This window comes from Aotus nancymaae, unplaced genomic scaffold (genome assembly GCF_030222135.1).
Source record: "Aotus nancymaae isolate 86718 unplaced genomic scaffold, 86718_ANA_hifiasm-v0.15.2.pri h1tg000039l, whole genome shotgun sequence".
Classification (NCBI taxonomy): Eukaryota; Metazoa; Chordata; class Mammalia; order Primates; family Aotidae; genus Aotus; species Aotus nancymaae.
The window spans coordinates 7,084,099-7,104,128 of NW_026988453.1; the positions used below are offsets into that span (position 1 = coordinate 7,084,099).

The following is a 20,030-nucleotide window of genomic DNA, read 5'->3' on the forward strand; positions in this document are numbered from 1 at the left end:
AGATTACAGACACCGCCTAATTTTTTTTTTTTTTTAAGACAGAGTCTTGCTCTGTCACCAGGTGCCAGGCTGGAGTGCAGTGAAGTGGAGTGATGCAATCTTGGCTCACTGCAACTGCAACCTCCCCTTCCCAGGTTCAAGCAATTCTCCTGCCTCAGTCTCCTGAGTAACTGGGACTACAGGTGCACGCCACCACGCCCAGCTAATTTTTGTATTTTAGTAGAGATGGGGTTTCACCATGTTGGCCAGGATGGTCTCGATTTCTTGACCTCGTGATCCGCCCGCCTCGGCCTCCCAAAGTGCTGGGATTGCAGGCGTGAGCCACCGCGCCCGGCCCTGTCCGGCACTTTCATGTAGGCTACCAAGCACTCGCTTTTTGTACTTTCCCTTTCCTTTTTCTTTTTTGTCCAAGTTCTCATCTGTGGCGTACTTGTTTATTTTACAGGGTATTGAAGACTATTCCTAAGAAAACATTTATGCCGTTAATGTTTAATTGCGTTTGTTCATTTTTTTTTTAGTGTTTTATTTTGTTTGTTTGATTGTTTGTTTAAAATAGAGAAGGGGTCTTGCTTTGCTGCCCAGGCTTGTCTCAAACTCCTGGCTTTAAGTGATCCTCTGCCTCGGCATCCCGAAGCGCTAGGATTACAGGCATGAACCACTGCACCTGGCCTAATGTTTAATTGTGGATGGAAAATACAGCCAACAAAATGTTTTCCTTTATTGTCTTTAATGAGATTTTTCTCTATAACCTGACATGCTTGATTTCTATATATGAGTGTATATAGCCATTATTTATAGAATACAAAATCTGAAATAATGTTTCATGCTGTGAATTATACTGTTTCAGTCCTTCCAGCCTCTATACATACTATCTACTTAATCTATCATTGATATTAGATAATGAAAATCTCCTACTGTAATTGTATTTTATATAATGTTCTCATTATAAGCCTACCCCGCTACATTATATATTTAGCTGCTACAATGGTTCATATCAATTCCTTATTTTAATATTTTCATCACTGACTATCCTTTATCAAATGCAAGAACTTCACCTGCTTCAGTGCCTTTTTTTTTCTTTTTCAGCAAAAAGGTCTCTCTCTGTTGTCCAGGCTGGAATGCACTGGCACCATCATAGCTCACTGCAGCCTCAAACTCCTGGGCTCAAGTGATCCTCCGACCTCAGCCTCCTGAGTGATGGGGACTACCAGCACAGGTTGTCACATCTGGCTAATTTTTAAATTTTTTATAGGGACAGAGCCTTGTTGTGTTACCCAAGCTGGTCTGAAACTCCTGGGTTCAAGCGATCCTCCTGTCTCAACCTCCCAAAGTGCTGGGATTACAGATGTGAGCTACCATGCCTGGCCTTTAGTGCTTTTTTGCCTGAAGTTCTAGTTTATCTGACCCTAATATTGCTAACCCTGCTTTTCTTTTATATAATGATAGCTTATCTTCTCATTCTCTTATGTTTATCCTTTCTAAACCATTTGGCTTTTAAGTATCTATATATTAGTAGTATATTATTTAATTAATTTATTTATTTAGATAGAGTCTCACTGGAGTGCAGTGGCAGCCTCCCAAGTATCTGGGACTACAGGTGCATACCACCATACCTGGATAATTTTTTGTATTTTTAGTAGAGGCAAGGTTTCACCATGTTGGCCAGGCAGTTCTTGAACTCCTGACCTCAAGTGATCTGCCCGCCTTGGCCTCCTAAAATGCTGGGGTTACAGACATGAGCCACCATGCCTGGCCTACTTGATTTATTTTTATTTATCTATTTATTTATTTTCAGTGCTGAAACTGAGATATAAACAATTCTGGGTTTTGATTTTTTTTTTTTTAGACAAAGTCTTGCTTGTTGCCCAGGCTGGAGTACAGTGGCTTAATCTCAGTTCACTGCAACCTCCATCTCCCGGGTTCAAGCTATTCTCAGGCCTCAGCTTCCCCAAGTAGCTGAGATTACAGGTATCTGCCACCACACCTGGCTAATTTTTTTTTTTTTTGTAAAGATGGAGTTTCACCATGTTGGCCAGACTGGTCTCGAATACCTGACCTCAAGCGATCCACCCACCTCAGCTTCCCTAAGTGCTGGAATTACAGATGTGAGCCACTATGCCCAGCCTAATTTTTAAATAATTTATACCCCATCCAGGAGTGGTGGGTCATGCCTATAATCCCAGCACTTTGGGAGGTGGAGGCTGGAAAATAGCTTGAGCCCAGGAGTTGGAGACCAGCTTGGGCGACAGGGAAAACCCTGCCTCTACAAAAAATACAAAAATTAGCCAAGTATGGTGGTGCACCCCTGTGCTCTCAGCTACGTGGGAGGCTGAGACGGGAGAATCATCTGTACCTGGGAAGTTGAGGCTGCAGTGAGCTAAGACTCTGTCTAAAAAAAAAAAAAAATGGCATCCCTTTGCTTCTTAGTAGCAAGATTTAGACTATTTAGAGTAATTTTAACTGTTAAATTTGGTTTATCTTAGTTTCTAGTTTATGCTTTCTCTTTATTATTCTTCTTCAGTCTGCCTTTCCTATGAATTTGACTTTGTTATCGTTTAAATCAGTTTGGAAGGGAAACAGCAGCGTAAACAGCAAACATTTATTATCTCACCCAGTTACTGGAAGTCAGGAATCCAGAAGTGGTGTAACTGGGTGGTTCTGGCATAATGTCCTTCCTGAGGTCGCAGTCAAGATGTTGCCTGGTGCTTTAGTCTTCCGCAGATTTGACAGGGGCTGGAAAGTGTGCTTCCAGCCCCACTCACATGAATGTTGTCAAAGGCCCTTGGTGTCTGTTGTCTGCAAGTCTCATTCCTTGCAAAGCAGACCTCTGCACAGTACTGCTATGGCATGGCAGGTGGCTTACCCAAGGGCAAATGATCTAAGAGGGAGGGAGAGAACAAGATAGAAACCACAACATCTTTAATAACCCGATTTCCCAAATGACGCCCTATCACTTTTGCTGTATTCTGTTGGTCATAGAGAACAACCCCAACATAACTTGGGAAGAGACAACACGAGGATGTCAATACCAGGAGGTAGGAATCATAGGGAGCTATCTTGAAGGCTGGCTACCTCAAACATTCTACTTTTATTCTACTGGTGAATATATATATATATAGAGAGAGACAGAGTTTTATTCTTGTTGCCCAAGCTGGGGTGCAATGGTGCGATCTTGGCTCACTGCAACCTCGCCTCCCGGGTTCAAGCGATTCTCCTGCCTCAGCCTCCCGAGTAGCTGGGGTTACAGGCATGCACCACCACACTTGACTCATTTTGTATTTTTAGTAGAGTTGGGGTTTCTTCATGTTGGTCAGGCTGGTCTCAAACTCCCAACCTCAGGTGATCCGCCAGCCTCAGCCTCCCTAAGTTCTAGATTACAGGTGTGACCTACCACGCCCAGCCTACTGGTGAATATTTTAAGTTCACAGACATCCTTGACCTTATATTTGCCTACTTATAGCTGCCTAATAAAAAGTAACTTTAGGCCGGGTGCAGTGGCTCACACCTGTAATCCCAGCACTTTGGGAGGCCAAGGTGGTTGGATCACCTGAGGTCAGGTGTTTGAGACCAGCCTGACCAACATGGAGAAACCTCATCTCTACCACAAATACAAAATTAGCTGGGCATGGTGGTGCATGCCTGTAGTCCCAACTACTTGAGAGCCTGAGGCAAGAGAATCGCTTGAACCCAAGAGGTGGAGGTTGAGGTGAGCTGAGATGGCGCCATTGCACTCCAGCCTGGGCAACAGGAGTGAAATTCCATCTAAAAATAAATAAATAAATAAATAAAAATTTAAAAACTTTGCTCATCATATTATAAGGTAAGCAACTTAGTGTATTTTGGCTTATTTTATAACTTTCTTATTCTTTATTAATTTACTTAGAAGTTTTATAGTTTCCAAAATCAATCTCTCTTCTATACCTTTTTCTAATATTATATTAATGAAGAAGACTTACCAACAACTATAGTTAATATCACAGCATCAATCAGGGCGTTACCAGAGAAAAAGAACCAGTAGGAGACACAGTTGACCCTTGAACAACATGGGTGTGAACTGCGTGGGTCCACTTACACATAGATTTTTTTCAATAAATATATTGAAACACTTTTTGGAGATTTGAGACAATTTGAATAAACTTACCTAGAAAAACCATGTAGTCAAGCAATATTGAAAAAAGTTAAGAAAGTGGTATGTCATGAATGCATACTATCTCTGTAGTCTGTTTCATCATTTACTGTCATAAACTATACACGAATCTATATAAAGAGTTAAAATTTATCAAAACTGACAAACATTTATAAACTGAATACGGTAACTTTTACAATCGTGAGGAATGTAAACAAAGGTAAAGAGTCATTATTAAACTATAACTACATAAAATTAACTGTAGTACGTACCATGCTGCTCTAATAATGTTTTACCTGCCTCCTGCTGCTGTTGTGGTGAGCTCAAGTGTTGTGAGTATCTGTTTAAACCACCGCATGGCTCTAATCATCTCTGCGTGAACAGTTCATCTCTCTAGTAAATTGAACATCACAATAAAAAGTGATCTCTTGCAGTTCCAGTGTATTTTCATCATGTTTAATGCAACAACATAAACCCTAAATAACATCATGTGTCCCATACCCAGTGCCACTAGTGACTCGAAGTGCTTCCAAGAAGCAGGAAAAACTCCTGACATCACAAGGAAAAGCCGAATTGCTTGATGCTTACCACAGATTGAGGGCTGCAGCTGCAGTTGCCTAGCATTACCAGATAAATGAATCCAGCACAAGGACCATTGTAAAAAAGAAATGGAAATTCACAAAGCCATGGCTCCATTATGCCAGCAGATACAAAAACTGTGCGCTCTTTGTGAAATACTTTTTTGTCTGGCTTTGAAAATGTACCTTTTTTTTGGGGGGGGAGTCTCGTTTTGTCACCCAGGCTAGAGAGCAGTGGTGTGATCTCGGTTCATTGCAACCTCTGCCTCCTGGGTTCAAATGATTCTCCTGCCTCAGCCTCCCAGATAGCTGGGGCTATAGGTATGTGCCACTACGCCTGGCTAATCTTTTTGTATTTTTAGTAGAGAGGGGGTTTCACCACGTTGGCCATGCTGGTCTCAAACTCCTGATCTGTTGAGCCACATGCCAAGGTCTCCCGAAGAACTGAGATTACAGGATTACAGGTGTGAGCCGTGGTGCCTGGCCAAAAATAGACCTTTTATGTGGGTACAGGATTGCTGTAAAGGTATTTCTATAGACTCTAATATGATTTGAGAAAAAGTGAAGTCATTACATGGCGACTTAAAGCAAAAGGAAGGAGAAGGATCTAAAGCTGGAAAATTTAATGCCAGCAAAGGATGGTTTGATGATTTTGTTTGTTTGTATGTTTGGGTTGATAATTTTAGAAAGAGGTTGGGCTTAAAAAATGTCAGATGACAGGAGAAATAACTTCTGCCAACCAAGAAGCAGTAGATGAGTTCCCAGATGACACTGAGAAAATCATTAAGGAGAAAGGATATCTGCCTGAACAGGGTTTTTTTGTTTGTTTGTTTTTTGAGTGGGGACAGAGTCTCACTCTGTTGCCCAGGCTGGAGTGCAGTGGTGCAATCTCAGCTCATTGCAACCTCCCCCTCCTGGGTCCAAGCGATTCTTCTGCTTCAGCCTCCCAAGTAGCTGGGACTATAGGTGCATGCCACCATGCTTGGCTAATTTTTTTTTTTGTATTTTACATGTTATGTGTATTTTTACATTTTTTGTATTTTTGTATTTCACCATGTTAGCCAGGATGGTCTTGATCTCCTGGTGGTGTGCTCTGCCCGCCTCGGCCTCCCAAAGTGCTGGGATTACAGGCATGAGCCACCTCACCTGGCCCTGAACAGGTTTTTAATGCAGACATATATGTCCTATTCTGGAAGAAAAAATTGCCAAGAAAGACATTTATTAGTAAGGAAGAGAAGTGAGCACCAGGATTTAAGACAGGAAGGGATAGTCTAAGTACTGTTTTGTGCAAATGCAATCAGGTTTATGATCAGAACTGCCCTTATTTATAAAGCTACTAACCCTCAAGCCTTGAATGGAAAAAATAAACACAAGCTGTTAGTCTTTTGGTTGCGCAAGAATAAGGCCTGGACAATGAGAATCCTTTTTCTGGATTGATTTCATCAATGCTTTGTACCTGTCTTACCTTACCAGTGAGGAACTGCCTTTTCAATTTCTTTTGATGTTAGACAATGCCCCTGGCCACCCAGAACCCCATGAATTCAACACTGAAGGTGTCAACGTGGTCTACCTGCTCCCAAACACAATGTCGCTAGTTTAAGCCTTTAGATCAGGGATCAAAAGGACCTGCAAGGCTCATGAACACAGTCCTCTATGGAAATGATTGCCAATGCTATGGAAGAAAACCTTGATGGAGAGAACATCACACAAGTCTGGAAGGATTACACCACTGAAGATGCCATCATTGTTTTAGGAAAAACTGTGAAAGCCATCAACGCCTGGAACAATAATTCCTGCTAGAGAAAACTGTCCGGATGCTGTGCATGACTTCACCGGATTTATGACAGAGTCAATCGAGGAAATCATGAACGAGATTCTGGATATGACACACACAAAAATGTGGGGGTGAAGGGTTTCAAGATTTGAATCTTAGAGAAATTCAAGAGCTAATTGACACCACGATATAGGAATTAACAAACGACGACTTGATGGAGAGGAGTCTGAACCAGTGCCAGATAGTGCTAGAAAACAGGCATGATACAATGTGGCGGAAGAGCTCTGATTACTCAAGACTGTTTTTGACTTCCTTTACGATGTGAACCTTTCTATGATATGGCACTGAAACGAAAGCAAATGGTGGAAGAAGGATTGGTACCATATAGAAACAATTTTAAAGAAATGAAAAAGCAAAAAGACCAGCAATTTTGATGTGTTTCTTTCGTGTTGTTTTTTTTTTCCTAGATGGAGTCTTGCTCTGTTGCCCAGCCTGGAGTGCAGTGGTGCCATCTTGGCTCACTGCAACCTCCGCCTCCCAACTTCAAGCGATTCTCCTGACTCAGCCTCCTGTGTAGCTGTGAACTCAAGTGATCCACCCACTTTGGCCCTCCAAAGTGTTGGGATCACAGGCGTGAGCCATCATGCTTGGCCTATACCTTTTAAATTGTGTGGCTTGAGTAAGGTCATATGACTAAAACAGGATCAAGTTAGGATCAAAACTCAAATTTTTGGAAAGCAGGACATTTTCTTAAAAATAAACACCTATAGTCCCCACCCCTATAGTTGTGTGCCATCACGCCTGGCTAATTTTTGTATTTTTAGTAGAGACGGGGTTTCGTCATGTTGGCCAGGCTGGTCTCCAACTCCTGAACTCAAGTGATCCACCCACTTTGGCCCTCCAAAGTGCTGGGATCACAGGCGTGAGCCATCATGCTTGGCCTATACCTTTTAAATTGTGTGGCTTGAGTAGGGTCATATGACTAAAACAGGATCAAGTTAGGATCAAAACTCAAATTTTTGGAAAGCAGGACATTTTCTTAAAAATAAACACCTATAGTCCCCACCCCTATAGTTGTGTGCCATCACGCCTGGTTAATTTTTGTATTTTTAGTAGAGACGGGGTTTCGTCATGTTGGCCAGGCTGGTCTCCAACTCCTGAACTCAAGTGATCCACCCACTTTGGCCCTCCAAAGTGCTGGGATCACAGGCGTGAGCCATCATGCTTGGCCTATACCTTTTAAATTGTGTGGCTTGAATAGGGTCATATGACTAAAACAGGATCAAGTTAGGATCAAAACTCAAATTTTTGGAAAGCAGGACATTTTCTTCTCTGCTCTACCATGTGTCTCCACTGTAGAAAAGAAACAGCAGCAAAATCATGGTATTGAATAAGAAGTGGGCTTATTCAGAGATGGAAATTGCTTTCTCTCCTTTTTGCCTGCCTGCCTGCCTCCCTGGCTTACTTTCTCCCTTCCTTATTTCTCTCCTGCCTCCCTTCCATCCTTTCTTACACGTCAAAAATAAACTGTTTCAGGCAAACAGAAAACTACAGTGACTAATTTAAAAACAATGTATCCACCACTCAGCTCATCAAATCTTACTTAACATTTGGTCATATTTACTTCAGAAGTTTTGTTTATTTTTAAGAAGTTAAACATTACATATGTAGTTGCATCCGTTTGTACCCTTCTGATAAAATCTTTTTCTTAGGCTGGGTGCAGTGGCTCATGCCTATAATCTCAGCACTTTGGGAGGCTGAGGCGAGCGGATCATGAGGTCAGGAGATGGAGACCATCCTGGCCAACATGGTGAAACACCGTCTCTACTAAGAAAATACAACAATTAGTTGGACCTGGTGGTGCTCACCTGTAGTCTCAGCTACTCAGGAGGCTGAGGCAGGAGAATTGTTTGAACTTGGAAGGCAGAGGTTGCGGTGAGTCGAGATCATGCCACTGCACTTCAGCCTGGTGACAGAGCGAGACTTCGTCTCAAAAAAAAAACCTTTTCTTTCTCCGCCATCATGTCCATTATCTTAGTATATATTATATTCTTGCATGGTTTAATATATTTGTTATATGCTAGAATATATGCTTGTGTTCTGCCTGTTTCTAAAGTTTATTTAAATGGAGTTATATTATAAATATTATTCTGAAAATGGCTTTTCTATTCAAGATTATTTTTTAATTTTTATCTCTATTGGTATATGTAATTCTAGCATATTCATCTTAACTACTGACTATTTTTCATTGAATAAATATGCTTGAATTTATATTCATCTAACATTTAGATTATTTCTAATTTTAATTATTACCACAATGCTGCAAAGAATATTTGTGTACATTTCTCATTGTACATACGTACAATTGTTCTCCAGAATATTTATACTTAATAGTAGAATAGTTGGTTCATATGTTATGTGCATCTTTAACTTTATCAGTTATTGCTAAATCACTCCCCAAAGTCGTTTTACCAGTTTACTTTCTTTTTTTTTTTTGAGATGGAGTCTTGCTCTGTTGCCAGGCTGGAGTGCAGTGGTGTGATCTCTGCTCACTGCAACTTCTGTCTCCTGGGTTCAAGCAATTCCCTTGCCTCAGCCTCCTGAGTAGCTGGGACCACAGGCATGCGCCACCATGCCTGGCTAATTTTTTGTATTTTAGTAGAGATGGGGTTTCACCATGGCTGGGATGGTCTTGATCTCTTCAACTCGTGATCTGCCCACCTCTGCCTCTCAAAGTGCTGGGATTACAGGTGTGAGCCACCACGCTCAGCCCACTTTTTTTTTTTTTTGGAGATGGTGCCTCTGTTGCCCAGGCTGGAGTGCAGTGGTGGGATCCCAGCTCACTGCAACTTCTACCTCCCAGGTTCAAGGGATTCTCCTGCCTCAGCCTCCCAAGTAGCTGGGATTACAGGCGTGTGACACCACTCCCGGCTAATTTTTTTGTATTTTTAGTAGAGATGGAGTTTCACCATGTTGGTCAGGCTGGTCTTGAACTCCTGCTCTTGTGATCCGCCTGCCTCAGCTTCCCAAAGTGCTGGGATTACAGACATGAGCTACTACGCCTGGCCTGCCAGTTTACTTTCTACTAGCAGTGTCTAAGTTCCCAGTTCTTCATTGCTCACCAATATTTAGTTTTATAAGAGTTAAACATGATTTTCAGGCCAGGCACAGTGGCTCATACCTGTAGTTCCAGCACTTTGGGAGGCTGAGGTGGGAGGATTGCTTGAGGCTACGAGTTCAAGACCAGCCTGGACAACATAGTGAGACCTAGTTGCTAAAAAAAAATTTTAAAGTTTACCAAGTGTGATGGCATGCACCTGAAGTCCCAGTTACTGGGGAGGCTGAAGAAGGAGGATCGCTTAAGTCCATAGGTTTGAGGCTGCAGTGAGCTATGATTATGCCACCACATTCCAGCCTCAGTGACAGAGTGATATCCTGTGACTAACAACAAAAAACAAAAAAAATATGATTTTTAGGCTGGGTACGAAGGCTCAAACCTATAATCCCAGCGTTTTGGGAGGCCATAGCTCAGATCACCTGAGTTCAGGAGTTTTGAGACCAGCCTGGCCAACATAGCAAAACCCCATCTCTACTAAAAATACAAAAATTAGCCGGGCATGGTTGCTGACATCTGTAATCCCAGCTACATGGGAGGCTGAGGTAGGAGAATCACTTGAACCTGGGAGGCAGAGGTTGTAGTGAGCCGAGATTGTGCCATTGCACTCCAACCTGGACAACAGTGCAAGACTCTGTCTCAAAATAAATAAATAAAAATAAACACTGCACAATTAGGCTATACTAAATGTACTTTAAAATGTTCTTTCTTCGATAATAAATTAACCTTAACTTACCATAACTTTTTTATTTTATAAACTTAGTATTTCTTTTTCTGAGACAGGGTTCCACTTCATCCCCAAGCTGGAGTGCAGCGGTGCTATCTCAGGTCACTGTAGCCTCCCGGGTTCATGTGATCCTCTCACCTCAGCCTCCCGAGTAGCTGGGACTATAGACATGCACCACCATGCTGGCTAATTTTCGTATTTTTTTTGTAGAGACAGGGTTTCGTCATGTTGCCCTGGCTGGTCTTGAACTCCTCAACTCAAGCGATCTGCCCACCTCAGCCTCCCGAAGTGCTGGGATTATAGGCATGAACCACCACACCCAACTTGAAAATTTTCTTTCTTTTTTTTTTTTTTTCCCTTGAGACAGAGTTTCGCTCTTGTTACCCAGGCTGGAGTGCAATGGCGCGATCTCGGCTCACCGCAACCTCCGCCTCCTGGGTTCAGGCAATTCTCCTGCCTCAGCCTCTTGAGTAGCTGGGATTACAGGCACGCGCCACCGTGCCCAGCTAATTTTTTGTATTTTTTTTTAGTAGAGACAGGGTTTCACCGTGTTGACCAGGATGGTCTCGATCTCTTGACCTCGTGATCCACCCACCTCGGCCTCCCAAAGTGCTGGGATTACAAGCGTTTAAGCCACCGCGCCCGGCTTTTTTTTTTTTTTTTTTTTACTTTTTGATTCTTTCATATTAACACGTCACTTAAAACACAAATACATTATACACCTATATGAAAAAATTTTTTATATCTTTATTATATATGCTTTTTTTTCTATTTAAATGTTTTCTTTTTAAACATTTTTGTTAATAACTAAGACACAAGCACGCACATTGGTCTAGGCCTACATAGGGCCAGGGTCATTCATAGCACTGTCTTCCCTTCCACATCTTGTCCCACTGGAAGATCCCCAGTTGCCACGATATGCCTGGAGCCATCACCTCCAATGATACCAATGCCGCCTTCTGGACTTCCTCAGGAAGGACCTGCCTAAGACTCTTTTACAGTTAACTTTAAAAATATATGTATAAATAGAAGGGGTACATTCTAAAATAACAATACAAAGTATAGTATAGTATATACATAAACCAGTAACATATTCATTTATCATTATCAAGTATTTTTTTGCGTTGAAAAGTATTATATATTCTCACTTATAGGTGAGAGCTAAACAGTGGGTATACACAGATATACACAATGGAATAATAGATACTGGAGACTCCACAAGGTAGAAAATGGAGGGGGTGAGGGATAAAATCCTACCTATTGGACACAATGAATACTGTGAGTGATGGGTACATTAAAAGCCCAGATTTAGGGCTGGGCGTGGTGGCTCACGCCTATAATCTCAGCACTTTGGGAGGCCAAGGCGGGTGGATCACAAGGTCAAGAGATCGAGACCATCCTGGTCAACAAGATGAAACCCCGTCTCTACTAAAAATACAAAAATTAGCTGCAGGGTGGTGCGTGCCTGTAGTCCCAGTTACTCGGGAGGCTGAGGCAGGAGAATTGCTTGAACCCAGGAGGCGGAGGTTGCGGTGAGCTGAGATCGCGCCATTGCACTCCAGCCTGGGTAACATGAGCGAAACTCCGTCTCAAAAAAAAAAAAAAGCCCAGATTTACCACTATACAATATATCTATGTAAAACAACTGCACATGTACCTCTAAATCTTTAAAAATAAAATATATTACATACAGTATATAATTGTATATGCTATACTTTTATATGACTGGCAGCACAATAGATTCATTTATCCCAGCATCACCACAGACATATGAGTAATGCATCGTGCTATGACAATGTCTACGATGTCACGAGGGCTCCCATGTCACTAGGCAACAAGAATGTTTCAGCTCCATTCTCATCTTACAGAACCACCGTGGTATATGTGATCTGTCATTACCAAAATGTCATTATATGACTGTATATAGTTTGGAAAAATCATTCTTCTATTGTTGCTTTGAAATATGGCATTTTGTCCGGGCACGATGGCTCACGCCTCTAATCCTAGCACTTTGGGAGGACGAGGCTGGTGGATCACTTGAGGTCAGGAGTTTGAGACCCACCTGGCCAACATAGGGAAACCCCATCTCTAGTAAAAATACAAAAATTAGCTGGGCATGGTGGTGCGCACCCAGCTACTTGGGAGGCTGAGGCAGGACAATCGTTTGAATCTGGGAGGGGAAGGTTACAGTAAGCGGAGATTGTGCCACTGCACTCCAGCCTGGGTGACAGAGCGACACTCTGTCTCAAAAAAAAAAAAAAAAAAAGAAAAGAAAAGAAAGAAAATACAGCATTTTAAAAAATTATAAAATTGTAAAATTATCTAAGGGAAAAGAGGGGTAATATATTAAAAAACTGAGACCCAGAGTGCTAAGTGACTTTGCCCAAAGTCAATAAATGAGAAGTTTGATTCCCAGTCTCTTACATGACGTCTATCAGATAGCTTCTTAGCATGTTAAGTTGCAAGAAACAGAAATCAGCTGTGGCAGATTTAGACAGAAATGAAATGTATTTGGTGAATACATCTACTTAATATGTATTCGCAGAGCGCTCACTATGTACAATGTACTCTTTTAGGCACTGGGGATACGGCGGAAAACAAATGGACGAAGTCCCTACTCTCATGGAGCTTACATCCTGGCGGCGGAGACAGACGAACAAATGCATTCATATATACATTTGAATTAAAAAAATAAGGAGGAATGGTTCAGATGTTAGCAAAGAAAAATAGAGGGGAACTGGCAGGAGAGAGGAGTGCAATTTTAGATAGGTGGTCAAGGAAGCCTGTTTGTTGAAGCAGCAGTTAAGCAGAGACCCGATGGGAGTGAGGAATCTTGGAGAAGAGCATTCGAGGCAGAGGGAATGACAAGTCCGAAAGTCCAGCATCAGGAGTGCGCTTGGCATTTTGAGGACCTGAAGAGAGACTGGTGCAGCAGGGTGGGGTGGGCAAGTAAAGGAGTGAGAGGAGACGAGATGAGAAAGGTGGAGAGAGGCCGATCACGGAGATCTTGACGAGCATTTTGCAGTTTATTTTGCGTAATGAGAAGCTGTGGGGTGACTTCGAGCAGAGCAGTGACACGATCTCGCTTATGATTGTAAAAGATAACGGACTCCACCTGTGCGGAGAGGTCTGTATGGGAGCAAAAATGAAAGCAGAGAAACCAGTTGAGGCTGTTTCACGGGCCACAAAAGTGAAAACAGACAAACGGGATTACAACAACCCGGAAAGCTCCTGCAGAGCCAAGGACACGATCAACCGAGTGAAGAGACGACCTGTGGAATGGGAGAAAACATCTGCAAACCACACATCTAATAAGGGGTTAGTATCCAAAACACATGAGGAATCCAAACAATTCAATAGCAAGAAAACAAATAACCCGATTACAACATGGGCAAGGGATCTGCAGAGCCATTTCTCAAACCAAGACACGCAATGGCCAACAGGTGTGTGATGACCAATGGGTATGTGAAAACTTAATGTCACCAATCATCAGGGAAAAGCGAATTAAAACGAAGGAGCTATCAGCTTCCACCTCTTAGAACGGCTATTAATCGAAAAGTGAAAAGATAAGTGTTAGCAGGACGTGAAGAAAAGGAAACCCTTGCACACTCTTAGGGTGTATGTAAATTAGTACAGCCATTATGGAAAACAGTATGGCGGTTCCTCAAAAATTTAAAGCTGGAATTACCGTATGATCCAGCAGTCTCACTACTGGGTATATATCCAAAGAAAATAAAATTAGTCTGTTGAAGAGATATCTGCACTCCCATGTTCACTGCATCATCTACTCACAGTAGCAAAGATATGGACTCACCCTGAATGTCCATTAATGGAAATAAATAAAATTATTAATGAAATAAATAAATAAATAAAATTATCCTGTTTCTTGCAACTTAACATGCTAATAAATTAAAAAGAAGAAAATTCTGTCATTTGCAACAGCATGGATGAACCTGGAAGACATCCATTATTTGCTCTGATTGCTGAAGCAATCAAATGTACTTGAAATCAAAGGGCTGGAGGATATTATGTTAAGTAAAATAAGCTACACACAAAAAGACAAATAGTGGCCAGGCACCGTGGCTCATGCCTGTAATCTAGCACTTTGGGAGTTCGGGGCAGGCGAATTGCTAGAGATCGAGAGTTCAAGACCAGCCTGACCAACGTGGTGAAACCCCATCTGTACTGAAAATACAAAAGTTAGCTGGGCACAGTGGCTCGCGCCTCTAATTCCAGCTACTCGGGAGGCTGAGGCAGGAGAACCGCTTGAATGCAGGAGGTGGAGGTTGCAGCGAGCCGAGATCACGCCCTTGCACTGCAGCCTGGGCGACAGAGCAAGGTTCCGTCTAAAAAAAAATAGTGTATAATCTCACTTATAAGTGGAATCTTAAAAAGTGAATTCATAGAAGCAGAAAGTAGTATGGTGATTACCAGAGTCTGGGTGTTAGGAGTGGAGATACTCATCAAAGGATACAAATTTTCAGTTAGAAGGAATACGTTCAAGAGATTGTTGTAAAACATGGTGACTATAATTAATGTGTTGGACCGGGTGCGGTGGCTCACACCTCTAATCCCAGCACTTTGGGAGGCCGTGGCAGGCAGATCACCTGAGGTCAGGAGTTCAAGACCAGCCTGGCCAATGTGGTGAAACCCTGTCTCTACTAAAAATACAAAAATTAGCTGGATGTGGTGGCACGTGCCTGTAATCCCAGTTACTTGGGAGGCTGAGGCAGGAGAATCAATTGAACCCAGGAGGAGGAGGTTGCAGTGAGCCAAGATTGTGCCACTGCACTCCAGCCTAGGGCGACGAGTGAAACTCCATCTCAAAACACACACACACACACACACACACAAAAAAAAAAAAAAAAAAAGTGTTGTGTTCTTCAAAATCACAAAGACAGTAGATTTTAAGCCTTCTCACTACAAAAAAACAAAAATGTGAGGTCAAGCATATGCTATTCAGCTCGATTTAGCCATTACACAGTATATACATATTTCAAAACATTATGTTGTACATAATAAATATATGATTTTTGTCAACAAAAAAATTTTGATGAACTAATTTTCTTTTTTTAAAGGAGTCTATTGCAGTAATTCAGGTGAGAGATAATGGTGACTTGGGCCACGGAATGCTAGTGGAGGAAATGGGCCACTTCCAGAATTTCCTACTGGATTACATATAAGGTTATGGAGGAAACTCAAAGAGGTCTCCCAAGTTTGTGCCTGAAGCAACCAAGAGGAGTTGGAAATTCACAGATTACCTGGAGACACAAGCTCTGCAAATGGACATAAATCAAGGGGAGGAAGACTAAGACTACACTTTCAGGGATCACAAATAAAGGGGAGGGAGAGAGCGAGACACGACCACTGCCAAGGTCACTCCATAGTCTCACAAAGCCTTTCTTGCTGCAGGCACCAGACACCGAATGCCATCCCTGGCATGAAGCCTGAATGTTACTGTTGTTGGAATAAAGAGTTTTCCTGCTTCTTTCTTTGCATCACTATTTCCTCAGGCAACACCTCGGGTGGACATGTCCAGTTGGTCAAGCCAAGGTCACATGCCTTCTCCTTTGTGGCAATAGGTGCTGGGGCGGTGAGTGTCGGGTCCTTCTATAGTGGGACATTGGCCCTGCTTTTTACTAAAGCTCAAAGGGTAGGGGATTCTCCAAATATAAGGAGCGGGCTCAAATGAAGGGCAGCCACAGAAACAAGAAATACACACCACGCTATGTTAGAGCAGTCACCATGGAAATGTGTTAGACTGCGCGTGCAGGAAGGTATTGCTGCTCTCTTGAAGAAATTTTTAAAAACAATCTGAGAGAGTTTCTTTCATGACTGTGAAAGCATGTCAAACTCTTCAACAGGAAGATGAACGGTTGCATTATCACTCCATAGCACTGAGTATCAGTAACAAACTTCCTTTTGCTTTGCCCGCTTCTCTTACCACAGCCCTGCTAGGCTGGGATTCTTACAAAAGTGAGGCTTGCTTTCAAGGCACTCAGTCCCCTATCTCTGTATTACTTATCCTTCCTAATCATTGCAGAGGAAGTGAGTCTAACAACCTCTGATGACTGCTGGAGGAATCAAATGTACTTGAAATCAAAGGGCTGCACCAATGTCAGGCATTACTGTGCAGTGGTTAAAAAAGTTTTCTGGGGCTGAGTGCAGTGGCTCATGCCTGTATTCCCAGCACTTTGGGAGGCCGAGGTGGGAGGATCACTTGAGCCTAGGAGGATCAGCTTCGGCAACATCTCTACATAAAACCCCATCTCTACATAAAATTTAAAACTTAGTTGGGTGTGGTGGTGAGTGCCTGTAGTCCCAGCTACTTTAGGAGGCTGAGGTGGGAGGATTGCTTGAGCCTGGGAGGTGGAGGCTGCAGTGAGCTGAGATCATACAACTACATTCCAGCCTGGGTGACAGAGTGAGACCCTGTCTCCAAAAAAAAGGATTTGAAACCTATTACCTCTGTGTTGCCTGGGAAATTTCTGCTGTTATAGAATATATGGAAGCCAAAGGTTCATTGTTCCTTGCCCCAAGAATGTTTTTTTATTTGTATTTGTATTCGTATGTTTTTGAGACAGAGTTTTGCTCTTGTTGCCCAGGCTGTATGTAGTGCACTGGCCCCGTCTCAGCTCACTGCAACCTCTGCCTCTCGGGTTCAAGTAATTCTTCTGTCTCAGTAGCTAGGATTACAGGTGCACGCCACCATGCCCAGCTAATTTTTGTATTTTTAGTAGAGACAGGGTTTCATCACATTGGTCAGGCTGGTCTCGAACTTCTGACCTCAGGTGACCCACCCGCCTCGGCCTCCCAAAGTGCTGGGATTACAGGCATGAGCCAGCGCGCCTGACCAAGAATGTTATAACTCTGTGGATTATGCTAAGCAACAAGAAGAAAAAAGAGTGTTAACAGCCTTAATGATAGAACCAAGGTGGCAACCTTTTCAGTCCCCATCACTTTAAACATCATCTGAGCTCTGGATTTGTTACATTGGTGAAAACTGATTGCCACCGAAGTTCAGGTTCTAATTTATGCTCCCATTGTTGTAGAGGGAGCCTCCCAGGTCCGCCCAGGGATGCTTGTTCTTTCTGCATCTGGTTAACCCAGGTATTGCTTTCTGTTTTCCCCTACTTGGTCCCAAAGCCTCCTCCTCCTTCACAGTCTAAGGGGAAAGCTGATTGGTTAGAAAATTTCCCCTTACTGCCTTGGTCTCTCCTGGCATAGGAGCCATTCCATGGTTTGTGGTTGAGTTGACTAGGAGACGGTCCTCTGGGTGACTGCCTTTGTTTAGGATACATGAACTTAAAGCCCATGAATCGCCTCTACAGGCTTTTCCTAACTTAGCTTCTGTGGGTGGGGTTGGGAAATCTCCCCAGGCTTTCATAGTACTTCCTGCCTCTGGGAAAGAATCTCCCAGGTTTGGCCCCAACTAGAAGGATAAAATTAACAGGGCATCTGAGCCCTAGTGCGAGAACTGGAGCAAAGTAAGAGTTCATGGTAGGTAGGCAGGAGGGCTTAGGCATTGCCTGTTCACCATGAGGAAACCAGGAGAGGAGAGTGTTATGGGTGTGTGAGGGTAGTGGGTAGGGTTACAAAATGCAGTGTCTATATTTTGGCGTTGAATGTGAAAAACATTGTTGAACTAGGAAATAATAATAAATAACCTGGCGCGGTGGCTCATGCCTGTAATCCCAGCACTTTGTGAGGCCAAGGGGGGCAGATCACGAAGTCAGGAGTTTTGAGACCAGCCTGGACAACATGGTGAAACCATGTCTCTACTAAAAACACAAAAATTAGCCAGGAATGGTGGCGTATGCCTGTAATCCCAGCTACTCGGGAGGCAGCAGAATCGCTTGAACTTGGGAGGCAGAGGTTTCAATGAGCTGAGATCACACCATTGCATTCCAGCCTGGGTGACAGAGAGAGACTGTGTCAAAAATAAAAATAAAAAAATAATAAATATAAATATATGTGAAATGACTTCTAATTCGTGAATCCTTGGTTTGGGACCCTTGTAGTTCTGAGCATATGAAAGGGGGAAAAGAGATAAGTAGGTCTTTTACCTTATTGGACTTGTTTTTTCTCAATGTAGTCTTGCTATGTTGCCTAGGCTGGTCTTGAACTCCTGGTCTCAAAGAGATCTTCTGGCCTTGACCTCCTAGAACGCTGGGATTACAGCCATGAGCCACTGTGTCTGGCTGCCTTACTGCCTTTAAAAATATATCCCCAAAAAACATTTTGGCAGGGAATGGGTGGCTTTCAGTTTCCAAACTTCTTGGTGATGCATGGAATCCAGTTTCTTTTCCTTAGAGACAGGAAGGGAATTGCTAGAGGGGGAACCTGAAAGCTGGGAATATTTTTTAACTACACCTTTGTTTTCCCAGCTATGTAGTGTGCTTATTATTTTAAAAATCATGTATTGCTAGATTCTACCATACAAGCTCAAAGCCAGTGCCTTTCTATGATATTAAAATTTAAGATAGGTATACTTATGAAGATCCAGCCTCCAGTGACAAAAAACCAAAACACTACGATAGTGGAGTAAGAGTAGGGTGTTCTCATTGAAAAAATAAGTAAATCTTAGAGTTCAGAACAAAAGAAAACTTAGGGGAAAAAAAGATGAATTTCAGTGTCCAGGTGAAGTGTTCAGCTGGAAGGTTTCCTAAAGGAAAGAGCATTATAGGATCTATTAGAATAAAATTCTTTATACCCTAGTGTATAGCTTGTTGGGGAAGAGATCCTTTTGATGGGGGAAAGTCAAGAGCTTTTATGGCCCTAGAGGGGTGAGCAAAGACAGTTAATGGAGCAGTTTTCTTCCACTTCTGCAATTCATAGCATCACCAGATTTCCGGGGTGCAGGTGGGCTAGCTAGCAAGATGCTGACTGCCGGAGCTGGTTGCTGCTGTGTGCCTCATACCTGAGTCTTCGCAACCTTGATGGTTAATTGTCACATTACCAATCTGCAGCTGAGAGGGCCCTTGCAGATCTGAGAAACGAGATAGCATCAATGCTGGTTTCTGCAGAACACAGCCTGGCGGTCAGGCAGGAGGGGGAGGCACTCAGAGGGGGCTGCTGCAGGAAGTATGCCCACCTGGGCAGGTAGCGTCTTGTGTCCCCATACCCATCAGAACCTACATCTTTTTGTAGAACAGGAAGTACGAGATTGTCACCAGCTACTCAAACTGCAAACCACGCCATAGCTAAAAGTGTGACCTCAATTATCCTGGATCAAGAAAATAAAAGGTGGCCAACCCTAAACTCTGTGCAGAACAAGGGGAAAAGTCCTTGGGACCTGAGTCATGTCTGGGGCTAATCTGTAGGAATCTTTTCTGGACACTCTCCTTTAACTTGAATGCCTTTCCACTCATTAAACAATTTATTTATGAACCCTATAGTAAGAATGAATAAGAAACATTTACCAGATACCAGCGACATGTCCAATATTATGCTAGAACTTACGGGGGAATACAAAGAAAATTATGAAACCTTTACTTTTATAAGTTATACTTTCCAAAATACTTTCATATTCTTGCAAGATTTTATCCTTGTAACCTCTGCTTATCCTTTCCAGGACGTCTTCGTCCACTAACTTTACCTTGTTATTTATGTATTTTTTTTTTTTGGTAGAGATGGGGTTTCGCCATGTTGCTCCTCATGACTAATGAAGCTAATCATCTTCTCTTGTGCTTATTTGCTGTCTGTTTACC

At 42.6% G+C, this 20,030-nt stretch overlaps 1 protein-coding gene across 1 annotated transcript in view; it reads right to left on the reverse strand.

Moving 5' to 3' along the window:
* Nucleotides 1–19,758, reverse strand: part of LOC135268206 (metallothionein-1L-like) — a 38,277-nt gene extending 18,519 nt beyond the window's left edge. The window contains exons 1-2 of the mRNA XM_064360201.1: nucleotides 19,743–19,758; nucleotides 19,241–19,354 (exon numbers count right to left, since the gene is read on the reverse strand). Of these exons, the coding sequence (XP_064216271.1) occupies nucleotides 19,241–19,354; nucleotides 19,743–19,758 (130 nt within the window). The remainder of the gene's footprint in view (nucleotides 1–19,240; nucleotides 19,355–19,742) is intronic.
* Between the last annotated feature and the right edge of the window lie 272 nt (nucleotides 19,759–20,030).